Source organism: Urocampus carinirostris, chromosome 6 (genome assembly GCF_059441175.1).
Source record: "Urocampus carinirostris isolate Australia breed hairy pipefish chromosome 6, RoL_Ucar_1.0, whole genome shotgun sequence".
Lineage (NCBI taxonomy): Eukaryota > Metazoa > Chordata > Actinopteri > Syngnathiformes > Syngnathidae > Urocampus > Urocampus carinirostris.
Genome location: NC_142354.1, coordinates 17,711,676 through 17,739,648, shown reverse-complemented (window position 1 = coordinate 17,739,648; position 27,973 = coordinate 17,711,676). Strand labels below are relative to the sequence as shown.

At 38.6% G+C, this 27,973-nt stretch overlaps 1 protein-coding gene across 2 annotated transcripts; it reads left to right on the top strand.

The window, feature by feature from the left end:
* Positions 1-79: 79 nt before the first annotated feature.
* Positions 80-26,652, top strand: slc6a1b (solute carrier family 6 member 1b). 2 transcript variants are annotated; one of them, XM_088338104.1, is made up of 15 exons: positions 80-538; positions 1,899-2,258; positions 2,465-2,596; positions 2,686-2,786; positions 3,104-3,213; positions 6,494-6,626; positions 8,411-8,545; positions 9,508-9,611; positions 12,695-12,819; positions 16,492-16,604; positions 16,663-16,794; positions 19,520-19,622; positions 19,692-19,792; positions 21,534-21,701; positions 25,580-26,652. In XM_088338104.1, the coding sequence occupies exons 2-15, from the start codon at positions 2,006-2,008 to the stop codon at positions 25,691-25,693; spliced, it is 1,824 nt and encodes a 607-aa protein (XP_088194230.1). In that variant the 5' UTR covers positions 80-538; positions 1,899-2,005; the 3' UTR covers positions 25,694-26,652. The 2 variants fall into 2 exon arrangements, with proteins under 2 accessions (XP_088194230.1, XP_088194231.1); XM_088338105.1 differs by having other exon boundaries at positions 80-542.
* Positions 26,653-27,973: the final 1,321 nt, after the last annotated feature.

Below are 27,973 nucleotides of genomic sequence, written 5' to 3'. Positions count from 1 at the left end.
GAGTGAGAGAGAGAGGGGGAGAGAGAGAAGTTAGAGGGGGGAAAGAGGAGGTGAGAAAGGATATAAAACGTTGGGACAAGAAGATGCTCCTCTCCTGAAGCCACAGTCGTCCTTCCACACTGGATATGTTGGATTAGCAGCTTTGTGTGCGCGTGAGCCTTTGTGCGATTGCAAGTGGAGGAGGTGGAGGAGGTGGGTGCTGGATTGGCCCCGGTATGTGGCGCATCGCTACGCCCCTGCTCGCTCCAAGTCAGACGGCTCCTTCCCCTCGCGTCTTCTCGTCTGCTGGCTGCCTCTCTTTCAGCACCACTCCTTTAAGGACAGCAGCGCACACCCCCTTCCGTCGTTCTTCCATTCTTCCCTCCTTCTTTTCCTTCTTCTCCTTCTCCAACCATCCGTCCATCCGCCACCCACGGGATCGTTTACTCGCCTTGCGAGCGGAGCATATCTGAACATTCCCAGCCAAAACGCACAAAAAAAGTGCAAGGAATAACTTTTTACGGGATTTATTGGAACCAAGAAGGCCAAACAGTCAACTGTAAGTAAGTCACCGTTTATGTCGTGTGTTTACAGCGCTGTAAATGTATTTAAAACAATAAAATAGGAATGGATTGCCTTGTTTTGTATTTTGTAAGTTTGTAGAAAATAATTATGTCGTAGATGGTCATTCCATAAGACATTGGATGCAAATATGTGCCCTTCAAAGATTAATCCATTGTGCGCAATTGCGCGCACGCAACCACTCGTGGGTTTATTTCACGGCGGAAGACAAACGTAGTAGATAGGTAAGTAAAATAAAATAATCTATACGTATAAATGAAAGCATAAAATATGAATGCATTTTAAATCTCCTCAAAAACAGTCTCAGGACAGTTTCTTCCCTAGGGCCATCATCACGCTCAACAAGCACGCAAAACTGAGAATATCTATATATCTATATCTATATCTATATATATATATATATATATATATATATATATATATATATATATATATATATATATATATATATATATATATATATATATATATATATATATATATATATATATATATATATATATATATATATATATATATCTATATATATATATATATATATATATATATATATATATATATCTATATATATATATATATATATATATATATATATATATATATATATATATATATATATATATATATATATATAGATATATATAGATATATATATATATATATATATATATATATATATATATATATATATATATATATATATATATATATATATATATATATATATATATAGTATGTATGTATGTATCCTGCCATTCATTAGGGATTTTTTGTTAATGTCATTGCACTTTTCATTGCACTACGATGCACTACAATTGTTTCATGCACTATTATTATAAATTTGGCCAGTCTCTAAGCACCACGTTGTAAAAATGTTCCCCTATTTATTCTGACAGTCTTTTATGTCATGTTTCTCTTTGAAAACTACCACGTTTACCCTGGAGCGTCATGATTAATTTTGTTAATTTAATCTCGTTTCACCTCGTTGATATCCGTGGCAATAAAGACAATTCTATTCTATTCTATTCTATTCTATTCTATTCTATTCTATTCTATTCTATTCTATTCTATTCTATTCTATTCTATTCTATTCTCAATATATAATTTAAAATTTGTTTAATTTCGATGTTATAGCCCTATATTTCCCGTTTGTAATTCAACTATCACCAGACTTACCGAGTGATATTTTTGTTCTTATTTTTTATGTATTTATTTTTAGAAAGTAAACATTTCCCATTTTTATAGTGCCATTGTGTTTTATTTGACTGTATTTGCTTCTTCAAACATGCGCACGCGGAATGTGTGAACTAAAACCATTTTACGCATTTCTCCGGCAGCGAAGCGGCGCAGGACGGCGACGCTGCTCAACCCAAAACCGGTGCTGCTCCTGAAGTGGTACCTCCAAAGCCTATTCCTCGTCCGTCCTTTCGTCCTTGGCGCAAGAATGGCCACAAACGGGACCAAAACGTCGGACGGCCATGTCCTGACAGAAACCGTGAGCGAAGCACCTAGTGGTGCCGGAACGGCCAACGACAAACCCAAAACCCTGGTGGTGAAGGTCCAGAAGAGCAAAAAGGACTTGCCGGAGCGGGAGACATGGGCTGGAAAATTTGACTTCTTGCTCTCGTGCGTCGGCTACGCGATCGGACTCGGGAACGTGTGGAGATTTCCATATTTGTGTGGAAAAAACGGCGGAGGTAATCAGGATTGGTTTTCGTTTTCCCCCTTCCAAAGGAACTAGAACCGGGATCTTGTGTCGCTTAAGTCCCAATGTGTTGCCGTGCGTAATTGCGCACAAGCGCTCGTTTCCTTTTCTTGGAATATATTCTGTTGCATGTTAATTTTGGTGTCATTACTAAACCAATTTTCTCCTTATTTTTTTTAAATTGTTCCTCTCATTCAGGAGCCTTTTTGATTCCCTACTTTTTGACCTTGATATTTGCTGGCATGCCCCTCTTCTTTCTGGAGACGGCTCTGGGGCAGTACACATCTATTGGTGGGCTTGGAGTGTGGAAGCTGGCACCCATGTTCAAAGGTAAAAGCGTATTCAAATGTATTCGGGCAGCACCCTCGAAAAGATGAATTTGTCATTTATACGGAGTATATCTTTGTGTGGTTTTTCAGGTGTCGGTCTGGCTGCTGCTGTTCTCTCCTTCTGGCTTAACATTTATTATATTGTCATTATTTCCTGGGCTCTTTACTATCTGTACAACTCTTTCACAAGCGTGAGTATTTTGCACCAAAACAAATTGAGAATGTAAAATCCCTACAGAGGACATAAAAGAGTAAAAAACAGCCGTTAACAGACTGCGACATTTATTACTTCCTTTCCCACATAATTAGCGCTTTACACAAGCTATTGATAAATGCATTCAGGCAATGAGTCATCCAGTTTTTAGAAGGAAGCATGAAATCGTAATGCTCTCCCCCTCCCGTAAAGCCTCAAACCCCACCCCTCAAAGACTGTCATGGACTTGGCACACAGAATTGGACCCGGAGGTGGGAAAGTGCCGAGTCAAAAGATTTTTTTTTTCCTCTCCAGGATCTGCCATGGCAGACTTGTGGTAATTCTTGGAACACGGAGCGTTGCTACACCAACTACAGCATCCCTGACACCAGGAACCTTACCAGTGCTGTGGTGGAGTTCTGGGAGTAAGTTGGGTACAGGAGACATTTAACAGGCTGCTTAATGGATGCTACAATGTTCAAATGTATGTGGAAATTGTGATGATAGTCAGAACAGGAAATTTAATGAATGTTGGAAAGTTTGGCCTGAACCTCAGCCCGGTTCCTGGAGCTGTGGAGCCATTTTCAACAAGATGCGTAAAGAAGTGTGTTCTATCCAAGATAGTGCCCAGTCTTATACTGTCTTAAATACCCGTAGGGTACGGTTTTCAGTCCCACCACTGTGCCAATGTGCGACCCAATGGTCATAAATGTTTCAAACTGAATCATGTGTGCAAGAGAGCTTTTAGATAGGAGTACGCAAAGCAAAGACAAGTCACCCTTTTATCTAATATCTGAGAGGCCAAATCTAACAACACAAGAGGTGAAGTTGATAAAATTGTCCCTCGAAGTGCTGCCAATTGGTCTTTACTCAGCAATATTAGAGTATGCCTAGAAAGTCAAACTTTTTACTATTGGAAGAAGACTCCTACGCATGAAAAATTGCCAAGATGCTATGAAAACTAAATTTAAACTCTTTAAGACGTAAGAAAATGGGCTAGCTTCTGTGCATTAAGCATTCAGTTGCCAAGGCTTTGACTAACAGGAGAATTCTCAACAGAATACAATTGCAATAGTAATCATTGAACATTTAGTTATCTGTTAAGTCTGGACATAAGTAGACTCTCAAAATAAGGAGAGAAGACATTAATGGATTTTAAACTTGCCAGGAGGACCCGGTGAGGGGCCTTCAGATAAGAGAATTCCCTCACGTCCTTAAGCTCTCCTTGAGCCCCCTTGTTTTTATCAAATCTTCAAGGTTACAGGCATATCAGACCTAGGGGGTGGTAATCAAAGAACGGAAATATGATTGGCCGATACAAACAATGATGTCAGAACAACGAACGACAGTGCGCAATATTAGTCAAAATAAGGAACTGGCATCCGATGAAATTTCTTTTTCATATGTCCTTTATTAAAAACAAAATAGCATTGTCATTATCCTAAGTCCTACTGCACGTTACTGCAGTCTTAACTGCACAGTAAAATAAACAGGGTTAATTTAACACGAAGAGATAAAGACCATATGTTCACTGAAGTAGTGTTAAAAGTTTTGTTTTAAAGTGTTAATTTAATATAATTACAAAATATCTTGAAATAAAGACTTAGATTAACACTTAAAGTGTAATAAACATATGTTCCTTATCTACGAGTGTTAAATCCACACTGATAATTTTACTGTGTGCCTTTGAAAAAAATCATAACATAAAGCCTTCATTTAAATTTACAGGAAAACCACCATTCTATCTATCTATCTATCTATCTATTTATCTATCTATCTATCTATCTATCTATCTATCTATCTATCTATCTATCTATCTATCTATCTATCTATCTATCTATCTATCTATCTATCTATCTATCTATCTATCTATCTATCTATCTATCTATCTATCTATCTATCTATCTATCTATCTATCTATCTATCTATCTATCTATCTATCTATCTATCTATCTATCTATCTATCTATCTATCTATCTATCTATCTATCTATCTATCAACCTACCTACCCTGGTCATATCCCTCGAGAGGGGTGACCGACAGCAAGACAAACACATACACAAAAACAAAGAAAATAAAAAAGGGAAAAAAGTAGCAAAAAACACACACAAATTAATTGGAAAGCCAACATTTGAGTACCAAAGTTACTATTATTAGAAGAACTACCAATTTATATATCTGAAATGAGATGATTAATACTTTTTTGATACATATAAAATACAAATACAGTTTAAAAAAATACTAATAATTTCCTGGTTATTTTCCTACATACAATGTTCATTATTTTGATGTATAACTTCAAGGCGAAAAAAAAATGTTGAACCGTTTTTAGGAATTATGGTATTAATTATATTACATTAATAATCTTTACTTTATCAATGATTGACCAAATAGAAGGCTGCTTTAGTTAGATATTCTTAAAAACAAAAGCAAATACTAAACGTAAGTAAAACTACAAGCGTTAAAAAAATAAGCACATAAACAGTCTAAAATCATGTTTAGGAATTGTATGTTTTTTAAAGTCACAAAATACTCTGTAGCCTTTTTTCATATTGAGTTTGACAAATATTACATTTCTTTAAAACCAATATTAATGGTACATTACTGTTGTTTTCATCGTCAAGACAGGACAAAAAGTTGTTTAGGAATTCATGTTTAGTTTATTAATGATTGACCGATTTTCAGGACGCTTTAGAATGATATTCCCAAAAAGTAAGGGTAATACTAAATGTTTAGAAAACTACACGCAGTAAAACTCAGATAAATAATTAAACCGTCTAAACTGTTTTTTAGGTGGTCGGCATCCTTTTCTGTACCATGTACCAAATTAATGTCTGACTATATTCTTGCCTCCCGGCCCAATAAGAGAAATGATGATAATAATTATATTAATAATCGTAATAATAATAATACGCATTATGTATGAGTAATCACTAGGCTACTAGGATTGTAAAAGACAAAATAAAGGGTATTTATCTCATCGTCACATTATATTTTTTCATTGTACCACGTTGTACAACATTGTTTTGGCTGAACTCTCTCCCATAATGCTCCACTGCAACATACAACAAGGCTCAGTGAGTAACTAAAGTGTAATGATGAGAAAAATGTAATGTCTTTTCCATTGTCGAAAATCTACAACCCTAGTAGTCTCATAGTTAGGATTTAGTGCTCTCATCACTGAGACCTGGGTTCGATTCCCATTGCATCTAATGCCGAGCAATCGAGATCATCGATATTTGCCAACTAATCAATCAGTTACTGTGATATACCAAAAGAACCCAAAATGTAAGTGTATTCATGAATACTGAACAATTTTTGTTTCTTTCTGTTGAATTGGGTAGCAAATGAACCACAGCCCGATACTGGTCTATCACCAGGCGGTTGACAACCACTAGTTTAGCGCATAGACATGTAGAGCCAAGCAATTGATCTTAAACTCTAACCATCCCTTGCGCAAATGACAAGGTGACCGAGAAAATACAATATATTTTTTGAAATCACACATTATTTGGTGGCCCTCTCAATAAATTAAAAAAATAACTAAGACTGACATTCAAAAAGACAATAATTTAAAGCAGAACTTTTCAAAATGAGTTAAATCAAAATAGGAAAAAAAAAGTATATTTTTCCATTCTTTGTTTTTTTTTTCACACTTCCTACACAGAGTAAAATGTGCCCCTCTGCAACCTTCCCTTTTTGCAGACGCAACATGCACCAGCTGACGGACGGCCTGGAGAAACCCGGAGAGGTCAGGATCCCGCTGGCCATCACCCTGGCCATCGCTTGGGTCCTGGTCTATTTCTGCATCTGGAAGGGGGTCAGCTGGACCGGCAAAGTGAGTCGGCAGCACAAAAGAAACATTTAGCTCGCGTCGCTTCTCCGCGAACAAGACGCGCCATTCAATGCTCAAGGTCGCCGCGCCGTCACCGCGGATTACTGTGCCGCAGGGTGCAGAGGGGGTTGAGAAGGGAGGGGATTACGTAACTTCAATTTACTCTTCAATTGTCCAATTTGAGTCTATGTTGGTTTAAGTGTTGTGGCGCAGAGTGTCATAAGAAAAACCCTTTAAAGCGTATCATGGAGCTAAAGCTGAATGCGCTCAGCCAAACAGTCTATTGATTTGATTGCCGCCTACGCAATTTTTTTATTGCAACTCCGGAGAAACATGCAGGGAGTAATTCACCATGGACTGCCCCGCCTAAAAATCCAGATGTTTTGTCTGTTAGTCATTCTTCTTGAAATAGAACCGGGACAGGTTTTTTATGATATCAGTCTTTAGACTTAAGTTTTACTTTTCATTGTTTTGAGTCCTTTTAAAAAAATGTGGGTTTGTAAAACCTTGTTCTTAAATTTTCTGACATTCCCCATCAGTGACCCAACACTTAAAAAAAGTAGTGAGTTACAGTTACCAGTTACTTTATTTAAAAAGATATTCAGAGTCCCACAGTTTACTGACATTAAAAAGTATCTAGTTACAAACTACCGTATCTACTCGATAAGGCACCGACCCCCTTAAACTACTTTAAAATAGACACGTAATAAGTAAAAATAGTCTCTGGGCTTCAAACCACACAAATATCTCATTTGTTTTAAATTTCAAGGTACTGTCTAAGATGTCTTATTTTTCTCTCAAGACATGCTAAAATAATTGGACAAATAAAAAGACCAAAATTCAGCGCACTGTAAATTCAGTGCTCAAGTTTGCACCATTGATTACCCGTTGGTTTGTTGTTCCCATATAAGCCAGTCCCCTATTCCCACGTGCTGCTTACCTTTAGCTACTGATGACGCAAATCCAAGTATGCAGAAATAAACTGCCTCCTTGATTTCCATTTTTTTAATTTTATAGTTGTAAAATCGGCCTAGGTGCTTTGAGAAGGATATGAAGGTAGCAGGAGAAGTCTCCTGTTTTGACTCAGATATGCATCTTCATCATCTGGTCGCCGTTTTAGTCACTGTAAAGCGTCTTCCTGCTCTTCAGAAATGAGCCGGACATCGGCATTGACTGGCTGCTGCCCATCACATGCACTTTGCCCCTAAACCTTTCTGGTACGCGCGGTACAATACTGATACCAGATCCTAAAACTTATTTTTTAAATTAGAATTACAAATGGGAAGAAAATTTTTATTCTGATCCATAATTTTGAGGAGGCTCTTTAATAAAGTATCTATCTATCTATCTATCTATCTATCTATCTATCTATCTATCTATCTATCTATCTATCTATCTATCTATCTATCTATCTATCTATCTAATTCAATGATTTCTCTTAATTTTCACTCTTTTCCATTTGAAGCCCCACCATACTTTTTGCACATGCCTCACCCCATGAAAATTGCTCTCCATGGCCTTCCAATACAGGTAACAATCAAACAACCAGCAAATAACATGAATTCTGGTTTCAATGATCAACTCTGCTTGTATTTTATAATGGAACGATCTGTAAAGTATTGACGCAGCCCCCAAAGATTGGTTCAAAGTAAGCGTGGTGAACACTGCCTTTAGGCAATAATAGGTCATCAGGCCCCACTGCTGCGGTAGTGTGACTTTAGTATTGAACTATTGTTGGGTATTTTTTCTCCTTGGAGGAAAAAACAAGTATTTTATGTATTTTTCAGGTGGTGTACTTCTCGGCCACGTACCCTTACTTCATGCTTTTCATCCTGTTTTGCCGTGGCATCTCCCTGCCTGGAGCTATGGACGGAGTCCTCTTTTACATCACACCAGACTTTGAAAAACTGAAGATGTCTGAGGTACCTGCAGTCGTTTGTTGTTTTACGTTTTCAGATTCTAGTGGTTTTTCTTCCAAACATAATCAATTTATCTGCGTCACGTGTCATTATTACCGATGTAAATCACCTGTGCCCGCTCCTTTGGCGCCAACTGCCTTGGACTCTGATTGGCTCCCTGTCCCTATTTGAATCCACTCCTATCTGTCCCCTTTTGTCAGTCCGTCTGCGAACCTCAGTTAACACTAGGTAAGCCTTTTTCGACCCTGACTCCCACCTTTTTTTTTGCTCCTGTCTGTCCTCCGGCTTCGACTTGTTTTTGATCCTGACCACGTCTACTCTCCCGTCCTGGCTTTTGACCTCTTTTTGTCCTCGACCACGTTTACTCTCCTTTCCTGGCTTATGACTCGCTTCTGACCCCGACCACGTTTTTGGTATCCTGGCACGGCTACTGACCCGTTTTTCCGTTCACGACACCGCCAGCGCTCGTTACGGAAGATCCACTTCCGCGTTCAGAGCGACCTGCTTCCCGCGCCTAGCGAACACCAGATCGTGGGCGCAGCCCTTCCCCTTTCCTTTAATTAAACTTGTGAGAAACGTGACACAATTGGGTCCTGTTTCCGTTGTGGTCCTGACGTCACGACCAAAATCAAATTTTATTCTTGTAGAATCGCATTCAACCTGTAAAAGGAGGATTTTTAACAAACAATTCAAAACACACACACAAGGGATATGTTGCATATACCTTCCCATGTGTACATTCCCAACAAACCTGTATGTCAAAACAATGTTAATCTATAGTTATTCTTGTGATCTTCACAACTCACAAAAGACGAGTCCATGTCAGGCTTGAAAAACTCAATGGACAAATCTAAACAGAAGTAGCAAATCTAAAAAACACAACAAAGATGTTTTCGTTATCTCGCGAGTCTGAGTTCTAATTCCTCATTAAGTAGTTAGGTAATCATGTCATGTTCCTCACTCAGGTTTGGCTAGATGCTGCTACTCAGATCTTCTTTTCCTATGGACTGGGATTAGGGTCTTTGATCGCACTGGGGAGCTACAACCCTTTCAACAACAACGTATACAGGTATGTTGTTTTGAAAGTCATTTGTTTATTTTGTTTGACCAAACACTGGTGACCGATTAAACACGATTTAGTTTTGTGGTTATATTATTGCTGGGATTCGGTTGTTGAAAATCTATGTTGTGGAATGTGTGATAGAATAAAAATAATACCTTTCCTATTTTCCAAATGTGGGTTCCTCTGATGGGGAAGTTAACAGAAAAATTCCCTAACTGTACTATGTTGGATGGGTCGCTACTAGTCTGTAAATCTGGTTAGATGTCATCTTCACTTTTCACTTTTCATTCTCAATTTTCCAGACTAAAAGGCAGACCCTCAAGAATATTGTGAAATATTGTCATACAAAAGACGCTACCTTATGAGCTGGGGTTCCATAAAAAAACTCAAAAGTTTAATAAAATCTAATATAAATATTATTAATTCTGGTTTAAGAGTGCCTTACAATCCGGTACATTAGTTTAAAACATCACACGAAAAACTGAGGAGGCTTTGTCTAAAACATCCCCTAAGATTGTGGTTGTTTTATTTTAAACCCCCCAATAATATCTTCCCATTCAAATTAAAACTTAAAAACTGTGTCTTACAAGACAGGCCCAAAAGGTTAGATTGTATTGAGTCAGCAGCGGATAAGTCAATTTTTAAACCAGTTTTTCAATGAAATGTTGAGGACTTGAGAGTTAACAATAAGCAGTGTTTCAAAGAAATTGAGAACTACTACCTTACTGAAAAAAGTGGCTTCCTAATATAATGATAGATTCTGGTTTCACACATGTTTCGGTATTTTAGATATGCTTACATTTCGTAACACAAAATACACCTGATTAATAGCCGCATGCCACAAATTTAGGGAAGAAACTCAACTTTGTTTGCACAGGCCGCATTGGATTTTAAGTCGCTTGCTAAAACAGCCATAAAAAGGAACTGATTCATTTCCTAAATTAAAAAAAAAATAAACAGGGAAATGTCTAATACCGAAAAGTAACTCAATGTGCCACAATTAAGACACTGTGGACTGTCTCTGCAGCTGTCAATATTAATCAAATTGGCATTAACAAATAAAAAGAACTACGGAAAAAAAGTCTCAAAACAGATCTCAGTGTTCTATACTGTTAAAATCAGAAGCATGTACTTTCACAAGAGCCTGTAGAAGAGCAAAGCCAAGCAACGCATGACAAAGTGATGGAGAGACCAAGTTTTGCTACTACTATATACATAAATGCTTAGAACACATGTGTCCAAATTTTAAAAAATCAGGCCAGATTTGGTAAATTGAAAATGTGTGAAGGACGACAATACAGCCTTCTTTGAACTGTTGTCAAAAAATTCACCTTCCGTGAAAAGTTTGAAGTGTTTGACGATCAGCGCCGCCATCTTGTAGCTAGTCTTTGTAGCAATTCCATTTGAATCGCAGGGTCTCGTGGAAAAATGCTCCTGTGTTCTTAAAAAGGCTTCCATTTGCTTCACCTTTTCAGACTGTTTGTTTCCAGTTAGCTTTTTGTGGCCTGCATGTTTCGGCTGGCAGTTCCTCTTGATATTATGACATTTGTCACAGGCCAGAACGGACACAGAACTCAATTGCATGCGTTTCTCAGATTTTATTGAGAGTGAGAGTAAGGCTTGCTTGATTGCTTGATCCGAAGACTGGCAGAGAGCGGGAACGAGCAAGGCGGGAGTGACACTTCCGTGTCGGAAGAAGGCAGGCGGGAATGGCAAGTCGTTTGACCAGGGCTGGAGATAAGAGGCGATGTAAAGTTCGCAATAGTGGTCGTAGGCAGGCGGCAGGCAAAACAGGCGTAGTCAGGTTCAGAAACGGGTCGAAAAAGCGGGAATCGGGCAGGAAACAGGTTTTAACAGGGATGGAGTCGGACGGGAACGCTCACTGAGTGAAACACAACAGCTAGCAACGATCTGACAAAGTTTGAACTGAAGTCGGGGGCTTAAGAAGGGTGTGGCCACCAATCAGCTTGTCCGGGCTGTTGGCGCCAATCAAGCTGCCACAGGTGTTCCAAATAGGGCAATCATGACAATATTCGAAAACAGCCACAGTCTCTTTGCAAGTTGTTTTGGTGGGGAAATACTCTAATTTCTATTTGTCCTGGAAACTGCGGGCTTCACAGTCAACTTTCATTTTTTTATTTACAGTCGCCATGTTGGAAATAGGGTGGGATAACATTTTCAAAGAAAGTCAAAGTTAACAATACCGGGGGGCCACATGTTATTAATTCAATGATAGAGCTCGAGGGTCAGTAAAAATTAGATCACCAGCCATAACTGGCCCCCAGGCTGGACTTTGGACATGCCTGGCTTAGAATGTTTCGAACAAGTAGTGTCCCCTGATTGAATATTTTAATCTGGCAAGTGACTAAATATTGGATATATTTTTCCAATAGGGCTGAAAACGTGATGTCATATTATGCTGATATGAGTCCAATGACTGTCAGCCCAATAACTATTGTGTACCCCTCTTTAGTAGCTAGTGTCAGCATGTATGATTCTTTTTGCAATAATCGGTCTTCTCTCTGTCTTAAGATAAATCGCATGGCTCTGCATGTCTACAGGCTGTTCTGATTGGAGAAACTTCAAAATTTTAGTCAGTACAGTACATTGAGTTTTGTTTTAAGAATGTTTTTGTCACACCCCTGCGTACATGTTAATATACACGTCGCCTCGTGGCCCTGACGGGCAGCACAACTGGGGAGATCTGCCGCAGGGGCCGCTGGACGTGTACAAACTCACCAACCACACCCTCGCCACCTTGCAGAAAATATATTAATACCAATTGTAAGCCGCAGTGTTTGAAATGTAGAAAAACATGTGCGGCTTGTAATAGGGAATATACAGTACTGCTTTCAACCTTCTGTCTGTTTTATCATCAAAACTCCCGACATTCAATTTTAAACAACTTCCACTTCAAAGGAAGCGGTCAGAAATAAGCAACCGTTTCTGTACAGCGTGAGATGTAAAATGGATCCCCACCCAATTCTAGCCACCGCCACCATCTGGTTCACCAATGTGCGACGGGATGATAAGGAATTGATATCGTCGTGACAATGGCCGCCTTGCGCTTTGTCTCCCTCCCCCGACAGAGATTCTGTCATTGTCTGCTGCATCAACTCCTTCACCAGCATGTTTGCCGGCTTTGTCATCTTCTCCATTGTGGGCTTCATGGCCAACGTGACAAAGAGACCCATTGCTGATGTTGCAGCCTCAGGTAATTACAATCAATGTCCACGCTCGATGGCGACAATCAGCAAAGGCAACTGTTAAGAACTCACTTCTCTTTGAGTCAGAAATGGGGACTGGGTTTTGATTTCTGGCTTAATTAAGGGGTAGAAGAAAAGAAAATTGCTCAGTGATTTTACACATCTTCAAATCCTTTGTAAATCCGCAAGTATTGTTCGACATTCAGCGCCAACAAGGACGCTTCGGATTTATTTGCCGCTTCGTTTTTCTCGTTTTAGCCGGTCTTATCTTTCCTCACGGTCGCAGCACTTTCATCGCGTTGTAACCATTTTTTTATTTGGGGGTTAAATACATCAGTGTGACCTTCCTCACAGTTTCAAGTTTCGGTCACAGTTTAAATCTTGACTTCAATTAATGGAGAGTGTGCTCTGCATGGCATCTGAAGTTGAATGGATTAAACGTAACCTTAATGACTACAAGCACTCCACAAAAAGAGCAATTGATGGCTGTCTTAGTGTGACGCCGTGATTTACCCGGGACCAGCAAACAGCAAAACGCCTCAAACAAATGTGTCAAACTCATGGCCTGCGGGCCAAATGCCATCCACCACATTATTGTATGTGGCCTCAGAGACCCTGCTGAGAGAACCAAAAGAGAAAAATGAGCTAAATTGCGTCAAACAATTACTTGTAGTTTCAAATATGTCCACTTAACGTCGCCAAAGTCAGTCTCTACTCGCAAAGCACCCAATGCAGCTGTATGTGCAGACTACTATTAAGTCATTCAATGCCATAACTTATCAATATGTTTTCAGAAGCATTGTCCTTGAAAGTTTTGTTTAAAAAAACAACTGTTATAAAGGGTTTGGCGTAGTTAATCAGTAAGTATCAAGCCTCTGCGAATTATTCCAGTTTGATAAATCGCAGAAATGGCTTTGTCTTTTTCCACAAATCGAGAGAGACCAACTTCTCAGTGTTGCTTCCTATCTCTAGCGATTGAAGTGTGTAGGTAACTCCACACAGGCGAATTGAAGCAGTGTGGTGAGAGAAGGAAAGATATGGATAAGTACAGACAGGTAGTGCTTCACGAGCTGTTTAAAAAAAAAAAAATAGATGTTCCTTCAATATCGTCGGGGCAGAGAGGGATGACGTTTGATCACCATGGTGACCAAAATCATGTAATCAAGTCACCGGAAGGATCGGGCTCTAAAAAATTCTTGCAAAGTTTGTGCATTGTTCATTCATAAATGTAGTGTTCTTGCAATGAAATGTTACTTTGCAAGTAAAGTGCCCTTGTGTTTATGGAAAGCATTTTTTTTAGAAAGTGGTGGTATTACAAATGCAAAAAAAAAAGCACCGAAGTAAATGTTCTGCTGGAAATGCAACCTTTCACAAAAAGCGGAATCGAGAATTTTCAAGAAACTTACCAATGTTGAACTGTTGTTTACTAAACGATGGTAAGAGCTAGAAACATACTATAATATATGAGCTTCATTTTGAAATACCCTATGACTATAAACCTACAGAAATAAACATTCCTTAAGCCTTCAAAAATGAGTCAAAATTGCAAAAATTGGCTGGCAGCAGCTTTTACCATTTCAGAGAATTCTCTGGCATTGAATGAGTTTAATATGTGTCCTGTGTTGCCAAAGCCAGGCGCCCACTGTAGCTGTATAAGCAGATGACAATTAATCAACTAGAAAGCATTGAAGGAACCCCCCAAAAAAAACTTAAAATAAATATATTTATTCAGGATCGTATGTTAACATTAACGATGTAAATCTCTTAAAGCTCATTCTCTCGCTTGCATTAAACATTGTTAACATAGCCGCTGTTTATCTCACGTTCATAGCCGGGGACGATTACAACTATATGAGGTTTCAGTCCAGAACATATAGGACACAATTTTGACTACAGTTGACAGTCATGTGTCACACCAACAAACGCGTATTAGCTGTAAATCGCTGAATAATCTTTTATATAGAAGCTAATGAAGCAATCTTTGTTCATTGTTTAAACACTTTCTGATGAAAAGTCATATTTAACTTTTCAAACACCAAGAGGCTCTTGCACCTAGAGCAATTTGGGTAAGCAGTAGGAATGGGCGGAGCTATGTACAAGACAGGACGTGTGCACTCCTCGTCCAGCGTGGACCTCACTAAAGGGAAATACATTTGTATCGTCTTTTGCAGTCTTTTTGTGACATTTTTACAAAACAACTTTGCTCGCACCTTGGTTTAAAATTATTAAAGAGGACAAAAATGACAGCCAAAATGAGCCTTAACATTCTAAAGTTACTGTGGGTGGGAGACGAATTTTAAGTGGTATATTTATATTTATATGGGACAAAGGCTATGGCATTATTATTATTTTATAGATTTAATCGAATCATCAACAGACACACGGTGAAATGAAATGTGCTGAATATTTAGCTTTTGTCTAGAGAGCATGTTTGGTAGTTTTGTTGAATTTTGTCTTCAAAGATATTGTGTGGGCTACCGTAACCTCTTCATGTGGAGTTTGCACGTGCCTGTGTGGGTTTCCTCTAGGCTCTCCGGTTTCCTCTTACATTCCCAAAAATATGCATGCCAGGTTAATTGGCCAGGTGTGGATGAGCGAGTGAGTTGTCCGTCTCTGTGTGCCCTGCGACTGGGTGGCAACCAGTTCAGGGTGTCCCCTGCCCACTGCCCAAAGATGGCTGGGAATTGGCTCCAGCACCCCACAACCCTACTGAGGATGAGAGGTGCAGATAATGGATGGATGGATATACTGTATGGTGTGACACTCTCAAAAAAACATCTAAATAATTTTGCTTTATGGCCCTTTGGGTCACAAAGTTCCAGCCCCCTATTTAAAATGTCTAGTTTTTCAACAGCAACCCAGGTATTGAATGATTTGACACTTTCCATTCAGGGTCTTTGCTTTGATCTGTCATTTTATCAGTTATGTTGGCTATGTGGGGAACAAATGGGATGTTTGGGTATTTGACTTTTGGGTACTTTGGAAGGAAAGTGGTGATTTTCTTATTGTATATTTAATGTTTTTATACAGTACTTTGAGTTGCATTTTTGAGTCTGAAAAGTACTGTACAAATACAATTTGATTTGATATTATTTTTCTAAAAGTTATAGTCACAGTTTCAATGTTTAAGGCAATAAATAAATTAAAATAAAAAATAGCACCTTGTTGTCTTTGCAGAGGTTTAAAGACGTTTTAGCTCCTTTCAATAATAGATATGAAATGGTGGAGTTTCCATATTCAGGTAAACATTTAAAAAAGGAAAAAAAAATCATGAAATCAATCGGTTAAATTAGTGTTTGTATTCTATTTTGTCAACTTCAAGTCTGCACATGTTATCCCAAGTTGAAAAAACTGAAAAAAATAATAATTATTGTTTTCCTTTTTTCCACAAACATATATTAATGCAGATTTAATATTAGTGAAAGAAAAAAAATATTGAGGAAAAAAACCTCAATAATCATTTTATAATCAAATTTTATATCACTGAATTGTATAGTGAGCCTCCGAAAAGACCACCAGTCCTCCAGTTAACGCACACTTTTTATGCCATTCATTTATTAGTTGAGCCCCTGTGAGAGTGTGTTTTCTACTTTGTGGCCCTGAATTAAAACGGGGCTGACACCCCTGGCTTAGATGGAAGCTCCCAATGTTTTTTTTCTCCCCTTGATGCATGTTTCAAGGCCCTGGCCTGGCATTTCTGGCATATCCGGAAGCCGTCACCCAGCTGCCGATCTCCCCTCTGTGGGCCATTCTCTTCTTCTCCATGCTGCTGATGCTGGGAATTGACAGCCAGGTACAGATTGAATCAAGTAACCTTGATGAAAACCTAATCGATTGTTTTGCTCCTCCAGTTCTGCACAGTGGAAGGCTTTATCACTGCATTGGTAGACGAGTTCCCTCACATCCTGCGGAAACGTCGAGAGATTTTTATCGCCATCGTCTGCCTCGTCTCTTATATTATTGGCTTGTCCAATATTACCCAGGTAAGTTAACTATGATATCCATAAAACTTTTTGTTCAGATGCAAACTATTAATGCGGTCATTAAAATTATGTATCTTTTAATAATTCAGTATATTTTGACGACCTAATAAAGTATTATTTTTAAATCATACTAACATGATTCTATTGGTAATGAGAAACTTTAAATTATAGAGAACTTGGAGTTTTTTTTTTTTTATTCTTACAAAAATGTATTATCAGTATAAGAATCCAAACAATGGATGACTGTGATAGACAATGCTCAGTGGGTCGGAAGAAAAATGGATGCCAGTAAATGTTTGTGCATTTTTTATTATTTAAACAAAAAATCAACATGCCCGTTAATGATCGAATCAAAACTGAGAAGCTTATTTTTATGATAAATATAATTTCTGAATCTAAATATAGTGGAAGCTAGAGCTCTCGTGGGTGATAGGAATGAGTGGAGAGGTGTTGTGAGAGGATAGTGGGTTGTTTGGACGGGTTCTAAGGGATGGGCAGTATGATGCGGCAGGGGTAAACCAGTGAAAGCTGTCGGGCCCTGCTGTTGAACAGAAGAGTGTGTTGTGTCATGGCCGCTTTCTTGTGTCACGTTTCATCTGGAGGGACGAAAGCATGACCAACTTGGGTGCCAAGGTGCTTAACTTGTTTGGGTGTTTGGGCATTTGGGTTGGCCATGGTCCAAAAATTTTTGTGTGTGTTTTTTGCTACTTTTTTCCCTTTGACATTTTTTTTGTTTTTGTATGTGTTTGTCTTGCTGTCGGTCACCCCTCTTGAGGGATATGACCAGGGTTGATAGGTAGATAGAATCAAAATGTTTAAATAAATAACTTACTTTTAGCAATAAATGCTACCATAGAAGCTTAGGTTACTGGTCTAGAGCTTTATTTGATGCAACTGTAGCATAGGAATAAAATGTTACCGTTTTACCTTTACTTATGAATTAAGTCTATGTGCAGCTTCATTTGAATAAATACAATAGATAACTTATCGTCCATTATGAAAAAAAAAAAATCCACGCAACAAGAGAAAAATGAATGAATGGCTTGACTTGCTGTTATCCTTATAATACTATCGTCATTTTTTGATTGTTTGGGGCTGAGGTGGGCGCTAAATCAGGTTCCTTGGTCTCATTAGCGACCTCTACTCTCTTATCTTCATAATATAATGTGAAAATGCAGCGAATTTGAAGAAAAAAATAAATAAATGAGATATCACTTTAACACTGAAAAATAAAACAATTTATTGTATTTTTATTTTTATATTTCCATGATGACAAGTGAGGTACAACATTCTCTGGCACTGGATAATCATGCTGTCATGCCAACAGCAATAATAGAAAAAGCTAAAATGAACACAATTTAAACTAAAGTCAAGTCATGTTTATTTGTATAGCCCGTAATCACATGGTGTCTCAAAGAGCTGTACAGACTACAGACTATTATTCCACCACCCCCTGATCTAAAACCTAGATGAGGGCAAGGAAAAACTCAAAAACCTCAACTTGATGAAATTTAAGAAACCTTGAGAAAGGACATGAGATGATCCTCCTTCCAGGATGACCAGGCCGCATTGGATGGTGCAATAAAAAATAATACACATCGCCAACATAAAATATAGGTTATTCATGTGCTATAGAATATACATGTGTTTTAAGCCTAAATTTAAACAGGTCCACTGAGGTTGTAGATTCAATCTCAGGGCGCTGAGCATTCCACAACACCGCGAGAACGGTCTCGAACCTGTCGTTCTCTTCTTAGCTCTTGGGATCACTAGTAGACCAACATTTTCAGAGCGAAGGCTCCGGACTGGAACATAGGGGGAAATTAAGAACATTGCTGCCTTACATAACGCTAAATGTTCTTTAGTATTTTAAGTACCAAAGTTAAAAAAAAAAGTATGAACTAAAATCTCCAAAATATTGGTTGCTAAAAAATAAATAATAATACTGCTGTAATACTGACATATGTGACTGCTCATAGAGTATCATGTTTATGTACTTCTTTCATTAATATCTCCTTAATTTATGTCGTCATAATTATGTTAATTCAATAATGTTTTGTTTTATATTATCATCTTATTTCTTTTAGTGGGATACAAAATATAACACAGGACACACACATTTCAGGAGATGTCTAAACAAGCACATTCCTGAGAAGATCACACCAAGTGAAGTTCAGCTTTCGTCTTTTAACAAAATACAATTGATTTCTTCATTAGGGGTTGAGCGTCTAGAGTAAATTTTCCCCAAGGCGGTCATCAGTAGAAGAGAGCTCCGTTCAACTGTATTTTCGACTTGTTATAGATTTTCAATCAGCTTATGGACTATCCTTTTGTATAAGAATGATGGTAAAACACGTTAGCCTTTGTACATGCTCCAGCCATTGTCCGTTACTTAATTTATGTCAAGAAGGAACTGCTCATCTGTTTTCACTCTCTATTTTTAAAACCTGATTTCTCGTTATCCGCAAACAACATACACGCTGAGGAAAAAAAACATTCCTCAACGATACAAAGGCACTGTGCACTGGAAGGAAAATGTTAAGAACCAAATCTTGTTGTCCAGTAGAGATGGACCTCTCCGCGGTGCTGATGCCCTCACCACCGAGGCACGTCTCTCTCGATGTTGTTCCGCTCGACTGGCCGCATCCCCTAATCGCTTCATTTGTGCTACTGTTCTGTCCCTGCCCCCTCATCAAACAAAATCCTTTTGTGACTCATTGTGCAGGGTGGCCTGTACGTCTTTAAGCTCTTTGACTACTACTCGGCCAGCGGCATGTGTCTGCTCTTCCTCGTCTTCTTTGAGTGCGTCTCCATTTCCTGGTTCTACGGTAAGGCAAACTTTCAAGCATTTTTTCAGGAGACGCTATGGACTTTGCAATGATTAAATGGTGTTTCAGGCGTGAACAAGTTCTACGACAACATTGAGGAAATGATCGGCCACCGGCCCTGTCTGTGGTGGAAGGCCTGCTGGGTTGTTTTCACGCCGCTCATTGTTGCTGTAAGTAAAACACAAGAACTGGAACGAAAAAGAGGCAGGAGTACACTACAGTTTTGAATGTATTCGATAGTCATACTTAAACGTGTTCTATGGGAGGAAATATAACTTTAAAGTTGATGTGGTAATGGTCAATGCACTGGTCTCCAACGTTGTGCCCGCGAGTAACAGGAACAACATCTGAATATAGCTCACCAGAGATAGGTCTTTATCATTTCACTGAACATTTGATTACTAACTGGCATTATGTTTCTGTGGTTGATTGAGCCTATTTAAGCTCAACTTTAAATTAAAAAACCTGGTAATAGCATAGTAACAATACAGTACTAATATAATTAGTTGTCCTTTCAGAAATACATATCAAACTGGTGGCCTGACATGCGAATAGTTAACATAAAGAAGCTCTCTAAAAAAGGTTGGCCACCCCTGGGTTAGTGCTACACTATTTTATGTATTTTTTCACATTCCATTCGGGCAAAAACAACGAATGACAAAGAATGGAGATAAGTCTTTTCCAAATAGCAGCGTTGATATTCATGAATGCAGGGGTTTTCTAACATGTTAGAACAGTTGAGGTGCCCGTGGATCTGTTCTGAAAGAAGCTCATCAGTGCTGGGTCATTGTGATTTTCTGGTAGAATTATATTTTTTGTTGTTAACTGAGTCTATTTACCCCAGATTAAAATAATTAACCTGTTAATTAGATACTAACAACATAGTAATAACATGAAACGTTGTTATCCAAAATATATTTCAAGCCAGTTGTTCTTTGCACTAATTAGTGAAAAAAAGCAGCTATCAACTTGAAAAAAAAGGTTGAAAACCCCTGCATTCATGAATCAACAATCATGTAGATATTTACAAGTGCATGTTATATTTTATTTTTTGACTAAAATAAAATTATCAATTTGGTAATAACATATGTCCTTTTTCATAACTAAATTTGACAATATGTGTTGAAATCCTCCAAATGCAATATGAGTAAAATAGAGGGTTTTTTTTTCATTATTTTGATAATATAAAATAGAAAAATACATGATAGAAATAAAAAGTGTAGAAAAATATAGCCTGCTATTTGAATCAACACATCTTTATTACTGTTACTTTTTCTTTTTACATTTTTTTAACATTTTTGTTTGGCAGGCTGAATGAAAAATCCTGACGTTCACCCACCCTTGGTGCAGTGTAACCAAAAGCAAATGCTAAAAAGCACAAGGACAAATACAAAATATGGGGATTTCAAATGCACCATTTCATCTTTTATTTATTTGCCCAACCTTTTTGAGGATTTTAGGTTTCTATAGCAGAAAAATGGCGGACTATTATGTCAGCATCCTGTAATTGAGGATCATGTTATGTAAAATACAATCTAAATTCTCGACTTATAAGTATTTAGGGTTTCTGTTGTGCAGTGGTTAGCACATTCACTTAAGACTCCCCGGTTTGAGACACGGCTGAAACGTGTATTGGCATGGAGAGAGACGGGCGCAGGAAATGGTGCTCCTACAACCTTAGTAGTTATTCACCCATGAGTATTTATACAAATGTTTATAAAATAGTTTTCCTTAAAACTGTACTCAATATACCCTTTTCTATGCACAATGTTTGTTTTTTTACAACTAGGAAGTGCTAAATAATACACACTGCCTCTTTAAACTTAAGATATCCATTAGCGTCCCATACTGTTGACAATTGTTTGTGAGTGTGCAGACCTTGATATTTGCATCCCGGCATTTGTTTTCCAGGGAGTGTTCCTCTTCAGTGCAGTGCAGATGGTGCCTCTCACCATGGGCGACTACGTATTCCCCGCCTGGGGTCAAGGTGTCGGCTGGCTCATGGCACTCTCCTCCATGGTCCTCATCCCCGGCTACATGGTCTACATGTTCCTCACACTCAAAGGAACATACAAAGAGGTAAGACTGCTTCTGGCTTCTGTCTCCTTTGCGTGCACTGTTCACAATGGGAAGGGGGCTGCGGGAAAAGAAATGCCTCTTATCTAATAATTGCAGTGTGAGCCATGAAATTACAAGCGAGTTGTTCTAAATGCTGGCGGCAAGAAATAGTCCCGCTTTTCTTTTCAACAACACACGGTAAGAGACGATCGAATTTATTAAATCCAGTAGTTTTAACTTTTAGTTGATAATCGTTTCTTCTGATTTGCGAAAAAAAATATCAAACTAATATGAGGTACTTTTGGAAACAATCCCTAATTTTATGGTGATTTTATCCACTCTCACCTTTTTTAGTGGTGCAAGTTATACAAAGAATGTTAAGCCACTTTATAGATCAAAGGTGGTGTAGATACTGTAACTTTAAAATATTCTACTTGCTCATGCCATCTTCTGACTGAAATCATCATGGCAGCCTATGTCCAGCACTTATATGGCGTGTACATGTATGTGTCTATCTTAGATGCACTCGAAAAAACTTTTTTTTCATCTATTTTGGGGTTTGGGTTTGCATTTGGGCTGTATTCAAAACGGTCCTTTTCTTACTTTCAGCATTTTCGTCCTGAAGCAAAATAAACCAAGGAATCACTATTCACCCCCCAAAGCCCCAGTCTCCTTTCCTCAAGCGTAATGCGCCCCGTGGCTAGAACTCGATCATATAAGTAAGATAAAAGCAGATAGGTGCGGTAAAAAACAGACATAGAAAGGCTATTTGAACTCAGTTTGGCATTGTTAACATACTTTATAGAGAAAAAAGTTGATTTTAAACTTTCATGGCACCTCAAACCCTGCACCGCATCTTTACGATAATTAAAATGTGTTTAATACACGTTGGTTCTTTTTTGGTGTTGTTACTTTTGTTTTACGAAGGGAATAATCTATTACAATACATTGAAATCTATAAGTCAAAATACATACACTGTCCCTTTAAGTGTGATTTAATGTCACACACCCCGAGCGGCATCTTCGTTAATATCAAGATATATATTCAAGAACCACGGAATTACAATTCTGATCATGAAAATGTAAAAAAAATAACACAGTTAAAGCACCGTGAAGACTTTCCAGATGCCCAGTATGGCTAAACTTAGCGTTTTAAGTGTATTACAATACAAACTCGGACTGACCGAGCTTTCCCTCTCCCCCGCCTACATTTTGAGAATGTTAAGAAAAAATGCCCTAGCTACAGAGTGTCGACTCTTCACATTCCATATTGAAGTGCCGCGGATTTGCATAATGCGATTTAGTGTATTAACTGAGCAGCGCCACAACTCCGCGGTAATAAGCAAACATGTGGCCACGCGGCGTGAAGAAGGGATAAGTGCCACAAGAAGCCGAGCGTAAGATAAAAGGATTTGGAAAATACAGATCGTAATGAGTTGGGTAGGACTACTTCGATGACTGCAGATTGTGTAGGATGCAATGATTCAACTGCAGCTAATACTTATTTTGGGGCGCATCCTTTGCTTTGAGATTATGGTGAACACAAATCTATACGATCCTCCATTGGTGGATCTTGACAGGCATTACTGTGGCAGGAAACGGGAGATAATTACAGAGGCTGTCGACAGAAACGCGCAGGTGTCAGGAGGAGCCCTGGCAGCTGATTGTTTTAATTGTAGCAATCAGACGGCACATTACAGCTCGCGATTGCCGCAGACGGAATGCCGACCCGCCACGGAGCTGCTCGTCACGCGTCTTCCAGTTAATTGCATTGATGATGAAGAGGGTGAAGCAGATGATGATGATGATTTAGGATTCTACAGATGAACTAAGAGGTGGTGGCTAGTGGAACAGCATCCACCCCGATGTGAAGAAATTAGGCTCCAAGCATTGGATCGTTCAAAATGTTTTACTGTCTTTAACCGAATTGGCTACTGAGCAGTGTGATGCTGTGCTGTTAGCTTTTAGGGCTTTTGTTATTTGTTCAATGGAAAAGATGGATTGAAAACAGAGGAAGAAATGAATAGAGGATGGAGGAAGAAAGAATGATTGTTAGGTAAAACTAATAAATTGATGTCTGGATGTCTAGTTGGGACGACGAATAATGAGTTCATGGATATATGGATGGATTGAGGATACAAAAAAAGGATGTGCTTGGTGGGTCCATATATTGATGGATGGATGATGTGCTCAGCGGGTCCAAATATTCATGGATGGATGGATGCATGGATGGAATAGCTCAGCAGGCTCATATATTGATGGATGGATGTGCTTGGTGGGTCCGTATATTGATGGATGGATGGGTAAATGGATGGGTAGATGGGTGGGTAGGTGTGTGGATGGATGGATGGGTTGATGGATGGGTAGGTGTGTGGATGGATGGATGGGTAAGTGTGTGGATGGATGGATGAGTAGGTGTGTGGATGGATGGATGGGTAGGTGTGTGTATGGATGGATGGATGGATGAATGGATAGGTGTGTGGGTGGATTGATAAATGGATTGGTGCGTGTGTGCATTGATGGATAGATGGAAGGATTTATCGCTTGGGTTGGGTTGGGTTTGGGTTGGTTTGTGGGGGGATGGATGGATGGACAAATGGAAGGATGGAAAGAGGGATGGATCATTTCTTTGATAGCTAGATGGTTTCATATGTTGATGTATGGAAGGATAGATTGACGGATGGATGTTTGGGTTGATAAGTTCTGTGGGTTTGTTTTCGGATGGATGGATTGATTTGATGAGTTTTTGTGTGGATAGATGGATGGATTAATGTATGGGTAGGTGTGTGGATGGGTAAAAGGATGGATTGATAGATGATTGGATTATAATGAATGGGTAAGTGTGTGGATGTATATAAAATGGATGGGTGCAAGAATAAATGGATGGATAAAGGGGTTGGGTGGGTTTGTGTGTGGACAGATGAATAGATGGATAGATAATGAAATGAAATGATCTGCATTTATATAGCGCTTTTCAAGTCAAGACTTCCCAAAGCGCTTTACAGTGTGCTTCACATTTCCCAATAGCGGCCGTGCAGCCATGTAAGGCGCTAACCTGCTTATTGAGGGTATTAGGGGTTCAGTGTCTTACCCAAGGACACTTCAACATGTAACACGGAGGAGCCGGGAATCAAACCTGCGATCTCTTGATCCCAAGACGAGCTCTCTACCTCCTGACGCACTGTCGCCCCGTGTGTGGATGGATGGATAGTTAAGTGTGTGGATGCTCACGTGTGTTTTTATGTTGATGGATGGATGGATGGCTGGATGGATGGATGGATGGATGGATGGATGGATGGATGGTTGGATGGATGGATGGATGGATGGATGGATGGATGGATGGGTGGGTATGTATGTATAAATGTATAAATATGTATAAATTATGTATAAATGTGTATGTATTATGTATTATTATTATGTATTATGTATAAATAAATGCAGATCATCATTATGTTGTGGATGGATTGATTGGTTGGGCTGGTGGGTAGCTGAATGGCAGATAGATGGATGGATAAATAGTTTGATTGCAGAATGGATGGATGGAGAAATTGTTGTGTTGGGAGAGTTTGTGTCTGGATAGATTAGACAGTTATTGGATGGATTGACAGATGGATAGATGGATTGATGGGTTGTGTGTATTTATTTGTAGATGGCTGGATGGATAAATGGAAGAATGCATGAACGGTCAGTAATAGAGACCAAAATAGCAATTACATGGATAAGACAAGCTTCTATGCATCAAGGACGGAAAAAATATGACAGCTAAAATAAAGTACAATGGTGAAAAAGAGAATGGATGGATTATTCTTTAACTGGAACAAATAGGGATGAATGGTCTGTATAGCGCCCTTACAACTGAAGGAAAGGATCCGAATAAATATTTTTTCTTTCCCCGGCAGCGTTTGAGGATGATGATCAAGCCGGTGGTGCTCGTGAAGGCTCAAGAAAATGGGCCCGAGCAGCAGGCGGAAAGCCAGAACCAGAACCCGGCCACCGAAGAGGCGTACATCTAGAACCTGGTGAGCATCTTTCTGGTTTTGGTGGTTCTCGGTCGGGCTGCGAACACGCCCCACGAGAAGCGCAATCTAGGTTGGCGACGAACACCGGACGTCCACGTCTGCTTTCATTCACCTACCTCCTGGGGACACGTGAGACCAACCTGACCGCATTTATTATTATCATTATGATTATTATGACATCTGTTTTTTATTTCATTGTTGTATTATACAGAGGAAAGTACCCAGCCGATGTGTTGTGTAATTAAAAGTTTATTATGCAAAAAAAAGACATTTTAGCAGGAGAAATATAAGTAAAGAAGTCAAAGTCTATTATAATGTATAGTTTAAATTTGGAAGGCTGCATTAATTGGATAGTTCAGTCTATGAATGCTGTACAGTATAAAGACAAATATCTGGTTTAATGCGTTTTTGCTTGAACAATTAGTAAATACATAAAACAGATTGCCGTGTTTTAGGTGAAAATTGAAATGAAATACCTGAGAGGGACCATACATAACAACACCTGGACAATTTATTTCAGTTGTTCACCCGACACGTTTAGAGTCTTGCACTTTTGAGAAGCACAAGCAATGTTTGTAGAGTTCAAACCCTTTGACAACAGCAACAAATAATAAAAGATCTATAGACTTCAGTAGGATATGTAGCAAAAGACTGCCGACCCCGTTGACAGTTTTGTCTTATTTTTCTGAAGAAAAATAACCGTGTACAGTGTGTTGTTGAAATATTTTTTTGTAGAATAATTGTAGAGGTAGTTTTGTATATTTGAGGCGGAGAAGGACCAAACACAAACACATTTTGGTTTCCAAATTACAAGTATTTAAGCGCCTCTAGCTGACTGTTGATCATGGTGATATTAAGTCCTTCACCAAAATCCTAAAATCATCCAGTTGAGAGTGTGAACGAACACCACTGACAATATGCTAAAATGAGGAACAGACTGACTGTTTGATAATGGGCTACTCTCATTACATTTAGGGACCCGTTCATTAGGAGCAGAAGTAGCCAAATTATTCTTGAAACGAAACGATAGAAGACATATATATATATATATATATAAAATATAATATATATATGCATAAAAGACATAACCTTGTGGAGTGTCACAGTCTGCTAGATTGTTTTCTCAACTTCCAGCCAGCTTGTTTACGTGATAGCTGCTGCTGTTTCGGTTAGCTTAGATCAAACGGTGCTGTGTGATAAACGGTGTCATCAAGCACAAAGAATGACAGTATTTACCTCTTTCCCAAAGGGAAAAAGGAGACAACTATTGATTTAAACAGTGTTACGAAGAAACTGCCTCACTTAGAGGGATGGATGGTGTTCTTTAGTCAGTGATGCTGTTTTCTTGAGCATCAGAGTTCAAACAGGATTTGCTTTACAGTCTTCAATTGAGGAATACGTCAATTGTATTCAAGCGGGCATTTGAGGTACGGCCAACTACACAGTAATTAAGATGTAACCTCTAAGATTTTGACCTGTGACTTTTGGGAAAAAAATCTTCAGTGTCAATTTTGTACGAATGCGTGTGTTTCAGTATAGCCATTTTTGTGCGCATTTCTCACAAAGCTCAATGATGATCGGCCAAGGGAATTCCCGCGGTTGCTGGGATCGGTCTAAATCTTGGCGCCACAAAGGAAAACCTATTATTACATATCAAGTTATCACGGCAATATACATAGAGGATCTTTCCTTGTGTCATTACTGTAAAGAAAGATTTTAAAGAAAAAAACAAGTAAGTATTCATGATGATACAATTTGCTTCTGTGGCAGCTAAATGCGACAGGAATCAGGTTGACGCAGTCCCGTCGGGTGTTTTTATTTATGTATTTTTTTCCCCCCAGAAATATGTCAATAAAAACAACAACAAAGGGCGGCGTGCATTTTGTACAAAGTTACCATACTGCAGTTTTCTGGAATAATGTTGTAAACTGGACTGTGTAATACATGTATCTGTGAATGTCTGTACAACCTGACTTTTTTTGCTTTCTGTCAATTCAATGTGGAACAAAAAAAAAAGAAGAAAAAATGTACGATTTGCTGTTTTCAGCAATATTATCATGTCGGAGAATACTTAAGCACATCTCTCTGTTTGCTATACAAACGATCTTAACAGATTAGCATAAAAATGCAGATGAAAATAATAATGTCATAGAAATGTCTAGTCAGAGAATATTGTTTTGTATATTTTTAGCTGTTTCTTGGGCCTGATGTAAAATATTATTTGTAAAAAAAAATATATTATATAAAATAAATGTCTTTAGATGTGTTCTATGA